The following is a 13,196-nucleotide window of genomic DNA, read 5'->3' on the forward strand; positions in this document are numbered from 1 at the left end:
AATAAGTTATAAGCTATTCACTTATCAAATATATTATCTGTTTTAATAATTAGCGATTTAGTAATTTGATAGATTCAAATTTCACATTTTTCGTAATTCCGAATACACCATGAGTCTTTGCTCTTCCTAGATGTCTACTCTCTTCTTTTCAATTTGTGTGTGTGTGTGTGTTTTTCTTTTTCTTTTTACTGCTTTTGTGATAAATAAACTGGCCAAGAAATTAGTAGTGTGTTTGGATAGGATATTATTTAGGATAATTTTTGTGAAAAAAAATATTACAGCGAAATGCTTTTTTTAATGTGACGTAAATAAGATAAAAAAATAATTAAAAATTATATTTATGATGCAAGCAGATAAATTTGTGTAAATAATTTACTGTCTAAACACGCTTAACTAGTATGTTTGGAAAGGTGATTTTAAAAAATTATTTAGAACAATAACGTAGTTTCTCTTTTTTTTTTTTGTGATATCATACATATGAAATAGAGAAAAAAAAAAAAAGTGATTAGAAAAAGTGTTTAAAATTTTGGAGATGATTATGAGTCGAAGACACTACAGTCCATGGCTTTCGTTAAAATTTCTAAGACATGTTTGATTCATGAAGAATCTTGGCCTTAAATAAGACTCATGACATAGATGGCTGTTAAAATTTGTTAAAGGATCTTTTAATTAACTAATAAACAGAACTTTTATAGAATTATATTAGTAATATTCAGTTAAAAGTTAAATGAGGCAACGACAATCTTTGACTTTTAATTTATCTAATTGGTAATACTCTAAGACAACCCTTTTTTTAAGTTTTTACCATTGGCATAGAAAACTTTCCTCTTGAGGTCAACGAGGCCTGTTTGCCATCAAATCTTTTTAGTCTTTCGAGCATCCACTAATTATGCCCATCTGAATTCGGACTTCACCGGCTAGAATAGGATACGGGCAGGGACGACCGTCAGAAGGACCGTCCCTGAACAAAATTTAATTAAAAAAATTATATGATTCAAATTTTATTTTGCATCTCGATTTTAATAATATATGTGAAGCCCACAAAATATTGTTTTAAAATTACACATTATTAAAAATAAATTACATCATGTGCAAACAAAATTACGCCGTGTGCAACCGTTCTTGCCCGTGGTCCGGCTAGAATAATACCTGAGCCTTTCCTCTTTGTCCTCAAAACCATAGCATACAGAACTTAAAAAGGTGAATTTTCAGTAGTCCCAATCACAATATGATGTGCTATCAAATGATTACCACCAAAGACTGAACTTCAACTTAAGAAAAAAAAAATGTCAACCACCAAATCCTAGTTCTGGAGATTATAATTGAAACAGAATTAGTTGGCTATAATCAATTGGTCACAACTGATGAATTGTGCAAGATTGTGCAATTCCTGCAATTGATTGGCTCAGAATACCATATACTAAAACAAGCACTATTAGTAAACTGGTGCAGGTTTTGCCTGGATTAAAACATCAGAAGAGGAAAGCAGGATTGATTTGCTACAACACTTGCCTATTTACATATACATTCAAGCTGCCGAGTCATTACACTCATTACCAGCCAATCTAATATGTACAATTACTAGAGGAAACACCAGCATCATCATTCGACAATCACAACTCCAGCACCATTCAAGACTATAATTTCACTCCAATTGTGTAGATTAGCTTCGAAGGCACTGTAAAGGCAACAAAAAGAAAAGAAATAAACATTAAGAATTTGAATTCAACAAATCTACTTCCGAATAGACTGGACAGAAACATGATGATTGTATACAGAGATAGTTAAAGGATATTTCGTTCCAGAGTTTAGATCATCGCATTCATAGCGCATAAAACTGACCTTTACTTCTTGTAATTTGATCACTGTAAAGTACTTTTTGTGAATCTGATTTGTGATTCTTTACAGGATCAAATAAATCTCTATAGTCCTTGTGATCATTGGACCCAACCCCAAAAAAATATATATATATATATTCCAGATGTTTGTGATACCTCAACCTGACCAATTAGTCGAATAGTCTAGTTGTGCAAGTGTCATAGCTTCTGCACAGAATGTGTAAATGTACAGCGCATACTTCAAAAGATCAATTTTCAGAAGGGATATCGTTAGAGGTCACTTAGCAGGTTCATTCAATATTTAAGTATGCACAATTGTTTGCAAATACCAACTTAGATCCTACACTGAAGTACCTGAATGTCTCCAGCGGAGAAGATATTAAAATATTTTGACATGAAAGAACTCCTTTGCTATCAAATTAATATCTTTTGGAATATCACCCACTCATCTTTTCCTATGCCATTTGTATTACATAAAACAAGCAAAACTAGAAACTTGGAGAGATACGATCATGTTAAGGTGGATCATGGTTACATGTAGATAGACAAATATAGGAGATTATACCAATTTAATGTCTGGATTATGCATAAGACACCCCAGGTAGACAAATGAAGCATAAAAGAATTTCATTCTGAGATATTATCAGTTAAAGAATCAGCCCACCAGTTAATCAATATCACTTTCTTGGATTGGATGTTGCAGTTCTTTGCACAGTTGACACACCATCCACAAACTTTGTCCGGAAGAGAACATTGGCATTGTTGAACATGCCTTCCTTCAGAGAAACAACTATAAACTGCACAACAACATGAACGAAAAGTAATTAGTACCATGTTGAATTAGTAAGAAGTGACAATATCAAAAGTAATGCTTTCAGCTTCCATCCAATAGCACTTAAACGCCCATTGGATAATTCATCTGACTTGTCTTCCAGAATTTCACTAATGAAGACAGTCGCTTTTTGCTTCATTGTGTCCAGAAAATCAATGTGGATTCACGTTTTAGAATTATTCCCTTAAGTGAAACAGCTCGCAAGAATCTAAACTTCGAATTACTAAAAAGATAATGAACCTGGGAATGGGGAAAGTGAGTTTTGATCATCCTTCCTATGTTCTGCGTGTGACTTAGATCAAGAGCAGCATCAACCTGCCAGGCAAGCCAGACAAATTGTTACATCTCGTTTAACAAGCACTTACAAAACTAAAGGTGAGCTATATTTCACACAATCTTATTGAGAATAGTCCAAACAACGTCACCGCAGTTCAGGTGGCAAACTGATTATCCTACATAAAGGAGGTAAACAAAAAAAAATTCAAAAGACAACTAAATAGAACAAGATCAGAGATCCACCTCCAATGAACCTCCAAGTTGGAGACAATAGTAAGCCAGAAAAAGCAAAACTCCATGCAAATTGATCTTACAGTCTCCCAATACCTCCTCAATGAAAAGAGTTTGTGGAATCTATCTAACAGCCCACCCCAATTTTTATGCACAACCAATAAGAGATTTGGAAGAGAAGACTGTGAACAACACAAGCATTTTAAAAAACTAAACAAAGCACAGAGTTCCTGCTCTCCAGTCTATAATACCTAAATGTATAAATATGCTATTTCCTACTGACAGATGCCAAAATACAACTGGAGAGGTAGAAGGAGCACCTACCTGTGCATGTGGATCACACTTTCTTCATGAAGTTATTCAAATAACAAGATAATCACTTCAGAGACACTATGGATTAAATGATGTCTACTGTTCAAGTTTCTAGTGTTCAGATACTTTAATAAGTGGTACAGGCTAGCATTTGAAAGGAGGGATTGGATTGCCAGAGTGTACAATAAGATGCTCTTGCTCTTATTCTTTATTTTTGCACAATTTATGGAATTGATAATTCCAGAGACGAATTCAACATAACATCTGTCATAGTATGGTCTTCAAGTAATATATATGCAGTGAATTATAGCCTTCAACATAGAAATATTTCCATATATGATGGTACAAAATACCAAACTTAGGACCAAAGGAATGTTTGCTTTACCTCATCCAAAATATAAAGTGGTGCAGGTTTGAAAAGAAGCAGGGCCAAAATAAGTGAAAGTGCGAGTAGAGATCTTTGTCCTCCACTGAGCTCTGACAAAGACTGTTTCCAGACACTTCCAAATGCAACTCGAACTTCCAAACCCTCCAAGAAACTGCCACCTTCAGGAGGTTCCAGTTTTGCCATTGTGCCCGGCAACAAAGTTGAAAATATAGATCCAAAATCACTAAACAAATTTGTCAAAAAGGTTGAGTTAATCACAAATCTTGGTCAATGAAAGGGTTTATGCAACATGCAATGACAGAGATTATGGAAAAATGAAGATCACTGAGGTTGCATTACCAACAGGGAAATTCGTAAATGATACAATAATATAATTAGTTGATTGAATGATATAACATAAAGGTAACACCAATTCTGTACCCCCTCCATTTTGGTAGTTCACCTCAAAGTTCAATTTACCTGTTAACTTTAGCCCAAGTGACTTTGAGTGTTTCTTTTTTCTTCTCATCAAGCTCTTCTATCACCATCTTAATCTTTGATTTATCATTCTGCAAACGAGTTCATTTCAAGTTAAAACTGTGAACATGTTGAAATATTCTGAACAGATCAAGATCACTGACCTCAATAATGTTCTTTTTAGATATCAAATCATTGTATTCATCTTCAGCCTTCTCAAACATGGCCATAACTTTTTTATTGACCCTTTTCTCAAGGCTGCGTCAAAAGAAGAAGATAAGTGAGGTCAGCCATAACTTTTTGGAACTCTTACTGATGTTGTTACTACTATTAGATTCATAAACCACAAAATCTGACTGTTCAAAGACAAAATTTGAGCATACCCTGATAATTCATCTTGAAGCTTTTGGAAATTGTCCCTCTCCTTCAGAGGATCCCGAGCCGCAAAGTCGTAATCAGTCCCACTCCTCCCAAAGAGTTGTTTCTCAGATGTGATCCATGCATTCTTCTCAATCAATTTTTCAACCTTCAAAGAACAATTCTTTTGTTCGACTTCCATGCGTTTCACCTAAACCCCAAAGAAAAGAGACTGAGCCATTAATATACAATCAGCAGAATAAGAACACGAGCTATTGAATCAAAAAATTACATCATTTTCCATCCTCTTCTTCTCGAGGTTGGTGTCAGTAATTTTGCGCTTAAGTTTCTCTTGTTCCTTGAGAATGCCTGTGATCTGTGAATCACATTCCTTCATCTTCATGCGAGCTACATTAAGCTCCGAATCAGCCTGACTATGATCTTTGTGCAAGGAAGCGACCTGTAGGATGGAAATATGATTAATTCAATACAGCAGCAAAGATACAGAAGGTAAAATTTCTAATATGCAGAATTTACCTTGTTCTTTTGAGCTTCCACTTCTAGGATGAGATTGTCTATCAGCTGCTTAAATGAAGCTAATTGACTCTCCAGTGATGATTGTTCCTTTTTAACTTCTTCCATTTCCATTACAAGCCTCTCCCTCTCATTCTCATGTCCCTAGTAATATTGGCATTAGCGTTACATGAAATGTAAAACATGCAAATAACCTGTGTTTCTACATGCATTAGCGAATCAAATAATTGTTATACAAGCATTTTCAACTGTCTCTGGAGAATGTTATAAGGCACAAACATACATCACTTTTTTAGGTGTTAGACTCGTGTTTCTTGCACACTATGTCAGCAACTGCTTTGCTTGTAACACAAATTTCCTTATGTAACAGCAGATACATTACATGACACCCATCATCCCCATAATACTATTAGGTTATATTTTTCCACTTCAATGATTCATCCAATGAATTTCTATCTTCACTTTTTTTTAATTTACTTGTAGGAGAGGGTTGCTTCTAATAGACCAAGCAAACTGTCAAGTCAAAAACAGATAAGGAGGAAGAACTCTAAGCCATTTTGTTTTGCATGCCGTCGATTGAAAATAGCAGCAATAAGGATTAAGAACTCTGATCCATTTTGTTCAGCGCATTGAAAAAACTATAGAAGCAACAGCCATCAAGAAAAGCAAAACCCTTTTAATAGTGAATCAAAAGTCGATTAACTTCAAAGACATACCTTAAGTGCATTTGATGCTGATTGTATCTGAACTTTTATTGCCTTAATCCTCTTCTCTAAATCTTTGAGTTTTTTCTCCCTGCTACCAGCATGATCATGAATTGACTTTTCAAGAGATGAAACTTCAGCAACACAGATTCCAAAATATTGTTCCTTTTCTTTAACAGAAGATTTAGCTTCTCCAAGATCTTGCTCGATCTTCTTCACTAGTTCAGCAAGCTACATTACCAATTAATGTTGTTAGAAAGAGAAATGTTAAGAGGCAATTACCTAAAGAGAAGGAGCATCATGGTTAATTACTCAGAATTATAAAATAGTAAAGCAACATAAGTGATATTGATCCGCTCCATACCAACCTTATGATGCTCATTCTGCTCGGCCCTGCTCTGAAATAGTGAAAGATCATACGATTTGAGTTCCAACTGTGTCTTAAGGTCCTTGAACTTTCTTTGAAGAGGAAGGAGGTCATTAATCTGAATTGAACAATAAAACAGTATATTATAAGAGAAGAATGACTAATAGGATCCTCTTCCATTCCCGATACTTTCACAAAAGAATAACTTATTGCCAGAACTAAAGAAAATTTAAATAATAGAAATGATTGACCATGAGGCTATTGCTGTGGTCATGCATAATGGCATCACATCTCTTGCAAGAAATAAATGACTTAGATCATCTAGCAGGGGAGGGAATGATGAGAACATGAAGATCCGGCTCAAGAATCATTGAAGATCTCAACTTGTGTCATGATTATTTCTTGTTATTTATTTAATTGAGTTTTCAGCAATGTTAGTTGTTAATTAGAGTTAATTTGAGAGCTAAGTAAGTTGTTTGAATTAGGGAATAAAGACTAAGGTCATGTTGACCATAGTTAAGCCAATTTGAGTTAGTTAGTTTCCTATTCTAGTTGAATTAGAGTTTAGGAACGTAGTTAATTGCTTCCAAATCTTGGGTTTCCAAATCTTGATTGATATCTTGATTGATTTTCAAATCTTGATTGGTTTCCAAATCTTGATTGATATCTTGATTGGTTTCCAAATCTTGATTGATTTCCAAATCTTGATTCCCTAATTCAAACAACTTACTTAACTCTCAAATTAACTCTAATTAACAACTAACATTGCTGACAACTCAATTAAATAAATAACAAGAAATAATCATGACACAAGTTCAGATCTTCAATGATTCTTGAGCCCGATCTTCATGTTCTCATCAGAAAGCGTATTTTCCTGGCAGCAATAACTGAATTGGTAGCTGATGCTTTAAGGTGCATGGCCAATTAGGATTATATGAAGTTGCGAATGACATAAGTTATTGCTTAAGGGAAATAATAGAAAGTGAGAAATCACATTTAGAAGAAAAACAAATCACAAGAGCCTATAATATGTTATAATATGTTAGCCAATCATCTCCTCCCCCCCCCCGCCCAAAAGAAAAGAACAAACAAGGAAGAAGAGAGAAAGAGAGAGCACGCATGAAGACTGCTAACTATCTTTATTTCAAGAGCTTTTGAAACAGTGGGCTGACTCCTAAACCTTCACTAATCTAGTACCTGAAATAGCAGAGTTAATTCATCAAATGGATTTTCTTCTTGCATCCTTTGCATGTCTCTTTAAGCCCACAAGCATTCATTTGAGAGACAGACAGAAAGAGAGAGAGATGTGAACCTTGGTTTCAATTTCTGATAGCTGCTTCTGATGTAAAGCGAGCTTTGATTCAGCTTCTGCCAAAGTATGAAGCTGCCTTAACAGATCACCACCACCCCTGCAATAGTAAGTTAGAATCTCAAGATACATACTCATCACAAACACAGACATCTCTATGTGTGCATATGAATGGAGATCAGTGAGTGTGTGTGTGTGTGTGCACATGGTTTTTAGTCTAAAGGAGTTGATGTATCCAGGTATGCATCAAGACAATAAAATATGAGCCCTCAAGAACTTTAGATGCAATTGACTATGGAAAAGTATTTGAAAACATAACAAGCCAACTATATCTTACTTTCGACTACCACCAGTTAAAAGACCACTAGGCTGGAAGATATCTCCTTCTAGAGTCACACTTGGTGTTCCAACCTCCCTACTAAAAGCCACCTGAGAACCATTGAGTAGAGTTAATTAGGTTGAGAAAGTGAGAAACAGCAGAATTCTAAATCTCACAGTCAAAATATTAAAATTGTCCTGTTATGAGACCAAACTTACCTCTCGTGCAGAGTCAGTGGTTTTGCAGACAAAGGTTGAACCAAACACGTATTCCATTGCACTCTGCAATGCATCAAGTCCACTAAAGGTATTTCTAACAGACGGACGAAAGATCCAACTTTCACAAAAGAAAGAGAAAAAGAAAAGCAGAACAAAGATAAAAGATGTGCATGTCTGTGAGCCAAATTAAAAATTATTATCACTTTGTATATTCTCCCAAGTAAGAAATCTATTATAAGGCCTACACTAACCAAAATAAAAGTTAGTTTATTACAAATTTCTGATACGAAGGGAGAATGAATACTAGAAAGGTCCAAGTATGAGGTAAAAAACAGCAACAGAACTCAAAAAAATGCAAATACAAGAAAGCTGGAAAAAAAAAGAAAAAAGAAAGACCATTAAGTAAAATTAGAAGGTAGGAGCATACTTTGAGTTCTTCATCATATCCAACCAAAGAAAGTGCTACTTCAGCATTTCCCTCGCCCACCTGTCACTGAGAACAATGATCTTCTGGCAAAGCAACAAGTGAGGAGATAAACATATGTAGGAATTGATGACAATACTAACCAGTCTAACAGCAGCATTTCGAACTCCTGTGGGGATAGGATTACTCTGAATTTTATTCAGAGGAATGATCGTCACTCTCCTTCGGAGGCCACCATTTTGAAGGAGTTGCTTTCCAGTATTTTCAGTGTCTACTACAATATTAAACAACTTCCCACCAGCAGCAACCTGCATAAAATAGTAATAGAGCTCGGCATAGGGCTTGGACAGCTCGGTCCTCCCATTATATGAAGGCACTGAGCTATAACATCTTTTCACATGAATTACCAACCTCTAGAGCAGTCATTGCAGAGCTGTCTTTCACTTTAATAAGTTTTGCAACCACACCTTTCACTCTTGCTCTATCAAAGTTCTTTACAGGATCATTGTATGTAAAGTCTACATTAGCCAATTGGGAAGAAAGAATTCGAATTTCATCCTTCAAATTCTGCACCGTCTCTAACTCGATGGCACGATCCTGGCAAAATTACACATAAGAAAAAAAAACCTTATTGCATGAACCTTCTTGAAGCAGATGTCTATCTCAAGCTCAGCAGAAAAATCGAGGATACCTTTTGTAATATTTCCATTTGACCTTCCTTGTATGGGAGAGCTTCTAATAACTTTTTAACATTTTCAACATCCTTTATCCGATTATTAAGCTCATTTTCAACAGCCTGAGCTTCTTCCTGCTTTGACACTAACTGCTCAGTTTTCTCTGTCATCTCTTTCTCACAGTGACTTATTTTTGTGTGCAACTGTTTCAGTTCCGTCTCTGCCTTGCCAACTGCAACTTTGGCATCGGCAAGTTGATCTTCAAGACATTTTTCCTCATTTCCACTGCTTTTACCAGCTAATATGCCCTAAATGATGATTTCAGAGTCAATTAAACAAATCAACTTCAACGCTAAAGATTCCATTCACATGTTCTACCAACATTCTCAGAACAATTACCTGGTACTCCTTGTCATTTTCATCCAAGCTCTTAGAAAGCTCTTCAAATTTGTGCTTAAGATCAGCTGCTCCATCTTCAGCATGTTTTACAGCAGCAGCCCTCTCTTCAACAGATTGCTTCAATTCCTCAAGATTTCTCTCAACCTGATATTATCATGGGATGAATTTTATTAACTTCAAAGGAAAATTCACAAATTCACAAACTAAAAACTTAGAAGAATGCATATGATGAAGCAAATGATCAAAAAATGGAATTGCAACTCCAAATGCACCTTTCCAGCATTCGCTTTCTCAGTCATGAGACTTTCCTCTTGATTTTTCAACACAGTAGTTTCCTTGACTAGTTCTCGAGACAGAGCATCAACTTTATCAGAGAGAAGTTTCATCTCCCCACCCATACTAGCTTCCTTTGCAGCAGTAAGTTCTGATGCTTGCTTCTCCATCTGCTGTAGTTCCCTATGCATCAATTCCGTATTGTTATCAATCTCCACTATCTTAGCCTTTAGTTCTTCCACCATCTGAACCGCATTATCCCTTACATTTTCTGCTTGAACATATTCATATGCTATACAAAACCTCCTAAGTCGATCAAGTTCTGCACTTCCATTAGCCCACTGCATATACTGCATCCTCTCTTTCCTCAATTTCTCCAAAGCTGGAAGTATTTCCTGATCGAGAAGCTTGTCAATCTCATCCACCTTGCTCTGTTTTTTCTCAAGGGTTTTCAAGGCAGCCTCTTTCTTTGTTTCATACATTCTAGTCCCCGCAGCCTCCTCAAGCATGGACAATATTTCAGGAGGTTTCATATTCAGAACCTTTGTTATACGGCCTTGCATAATCAGAAAATGTGGGTTGTTGACATTCAGCTGCACTGAATGAAAAAGATTTTGCACTCGACTAGGCTGAGCAAGGTGTCCATTAATCAAATACTTGTTCCTTCCACCAACAACAATCTGAAAATACATCAAAAATCCCTCAAACTACTAAGTACTAGCTAACAAAAGTGCTTGCTGAAAAGCATATATGCAAAGTCTCAAACTCCATACGTAGATAAAGGTTTTATTATTTTTTTTTCAATTTGGTTATTTAACTAACCATTTTTGAAAGGTGAAAGCTTGAAAAGTGGGCTTTTACATTAATTAAAGGGTCGGAAGCTATTCCAGACTGAATGACTCAATTGTTGGATCTTATGAAGCAGATTAAAGGATATTTAACTGGCTCTTGAAGAATTAGCATTTCATTGCAGTGGATAGCTTAGAACGTTTACGGTATCCCTCCATTCATACTCGCAATGGATAAACAAAAATTATACTTAACTACTTGCTTCATTAGGTGCACATGTGAAATCATGCAGCTTTCAAACTAAAACGCGAGGTCTGATTCTCACCATCCGCATCACCAAACCATTTCTAAATTGCTTTATAAAAAAGAACAAAAGAAGAGGTTCCAGATTTCGAGTTATCATCAGTAGAAATTTGGAAGCATACCTGGCGAGTGACAGTGATTTCAGGGCAATCCTCGTAACCCAAAGGGCTGCGACTCCTGTCCGAATTATCAAACACAATTGAAACAGTGGCTTTAGTAATGCCAGCTTGGCCTTGCTTGTAGACTAGCTCCTGCAAATTGGAAGCCCTAACTTGCTGCAAATTGGTAATCCCCAGAACGAAGCAAATTGAGTCCAGAATGTTGGACTTGCCCGACCCATTTAGCCCGGTTATCGCATTGAAGAACGGGTCGAATCCCGACACAACCGTCCTCGTCGCGTAGGATTTGAACCCTTCCAAGCAGATTTCTTTGACGTACATTGCCACAAATTGAAACCCTAAGCAAGAATTTGAGGGCTATTTTAAGAGTGAAATTTGCTCTAATCTTGGAAGGAAATGTATGTTTGCGGGATTCAAAGATTGAAACCCTACTAGAGATTTGGGGGAGTGTGAAGTAGAGCAACGGACAAAATCAAAATGAATGGAGAGATTTGTGTAGTAGAAAGTGGAAGAAGCAAAGACGCGGGAAAGTATTTCACGGACAATTTCAAATGGGTACCATTTCTTTTTCTTTTCCTTTTTTTAATTTTAATTCTAAAACGAATTAAAGGAAAATCGTTCAAAACGTCCCTCACATTTTACACAATAATTTTTTTCATCCTTCGCTTTTAAAAATATAATTTTACGTCCCTTACAAATTCACATTGGTCAAATTTGATCCCTATTTAGGTTTCCGACTAATTTTTTGTCGGAATTCACCACATGCCTTGCACGTGATCATATTTTAAAGACAAATTTATCAAATCAAATTTTATATAATTCGATTCATAATCCCTCACATTTCATAAAATAAATTTTTTTGTTCCTTACATTTCACAAAATGAATTTTTTCATCCTTCACATTTTTCAAAATGAATTTTTTCATCTTTTATTGATCATGTGTGTGAATAATTTTTTCTAAATTCATGTATATATTTATTTGATTTCACCTGAACAGTACGAATAGCATGTGAAATCAAATAGAAATATATTACACACTATTCATATTGTTCAAGTGAAATCAAATAGATATATACGTGAGTTTAAAAAATTTGTTAGTTTTTCATTTATATTCATTTTCTTTTACTCGAATATTGAAAATAAAGAAGACATTTAATCCTAAATATTATCGAGTGTTTATATCGAATTAAATTTGGATAGAAAAAGTAAACAAAAGAAAAGTATGGCAAAAAGAAATAAGTGATTGACACTTTCAAATTTTAACACAATCACAAGGCAAGTAATTCAACTATTGGTCTTAAAAGTGTCGAGTAGAAATTTCAGATTTAAACTGAAATTTGTTAGCACAATTATATAATTCGAGTTAGGATCCATTAATTATATGACCTTATTATACAACTCAATAAATAAATTATTACCAAAAGAGAAATGTCACAAATATTGAATAGGTTCAAATGGTAAAATAATATAAATATATACATGGGGTTCAAACAAAATTATTAGTTTTAAACCCTTATATATATCTATTGAATAGCATGTGTATAACTACGATTAGCATATTTAGATGAAATCCAATAGAGATAAATTACATGTTATTCATACTGTTCAGGTAAAATCAAATAGACATCTACATGGGTTAATAGAAAAAAATATATTTGTACACATGATCAATGAGGGACGAAAAAATTTATTTTGTGAAATGTGAGAAATTATGAATCATATTATGTAAAAATTTGATTTGATAATTTTACCCTTAAAAAATGATCACATGCAAATCGCGCGATGAATTCCGGCCAAAAACTAGTCGAAAACCTAGGTAGAGACCAAATTTGGTCAATGTGAATTTGTAAGGGACGTAAAATTACACTTTTAAAAATGGATGACGAAAAAAATCATCTTGTAAAATATGATAGACGTTTTGAACGATTTTTCTAAAATTAAAATCATTAAATTGGAGTTGAATTGGTTGACTTTTGAACCAAAATCTTCTCCAATTCACGTCTTGGGGTGGTTGAGTTTAAAAATATAGTCGCACGCACAACCAATGGCAATTTAGAGAAAAATACTTTCAAAG

General features: G+C 34.9%; 1 protein-coding gene across 1 annotated transcript; it reads right to left on the reverse strand.

Annotated features, from left to right (window-relative positions):
• Positions 1 to 1,351: 1,351 nt before the first annotated feature.
• LOC113694741 (structural maintenance of chromosomes protein 2-1) lies at positions 1,352 to 11,648 on the reverse strand. Its single transcript, XM_072073515.1, has 21 exons — positions 11,126 to 11,648; positions 9,911 to 10,591; positions 9,639 to 9,782; positions 9,257 to 9,547; positions 8,977 to 9,162; positions 8,709 to 8,873; positions 8,569 to 8,628; positions 8,142 to 8,204; positions 7,942 to 8,033; positions 7,608 to 7,704; positions 6,297 to 6,413; positions 5,941 to 6,159; positions 5,228 to 5,368; positions 4,983 to 5,150; positions 4,717 to 4,901; positions 4,498 to 4,591; positions 4,337 to 4,425; positions 3,875 to 4,100; positions 2,911 to 2,985; positions 2,503 to 2,635; positions 1,352 to 1,678 (listed from the first exon to the last, which is right to left on the reverse strand). The coding sequence occupies exons 1-20, from the start codon at positions 11,441 to 11,443 to the stop codon at positions 2,516 to 2,518; spliced, it is 3,531 nt and encodes a 1,176-aa protein (XP_071929616.1). The 5' UTR covers positions 11,444 to 11,648; the 3' UTR covers positions 1,352 to 1,678; positions 2,503 to 2,515.
• Positions 11,649 to 13,196: the final 1,548 nt, after the last annotated feature.

The sequence above is a fragment of the Coffea arabica genome, unplaced genomic scaffold, assembly GCF_036785885.1.
Source record: "Coffea arabica cultivar ET-39 unplaced genomic scaffold, Coffea Arabica ET-39 HiFi ptg000040l, whole genome shotgun sequence".
In the NCBI taxonomy this organism is placed as follows: Eukaryota; Viridiplantae; Streptophyta; class Magnoliopsida; order Gentianales; family Rubiaceae; genus Coffea; species Coffea arabica.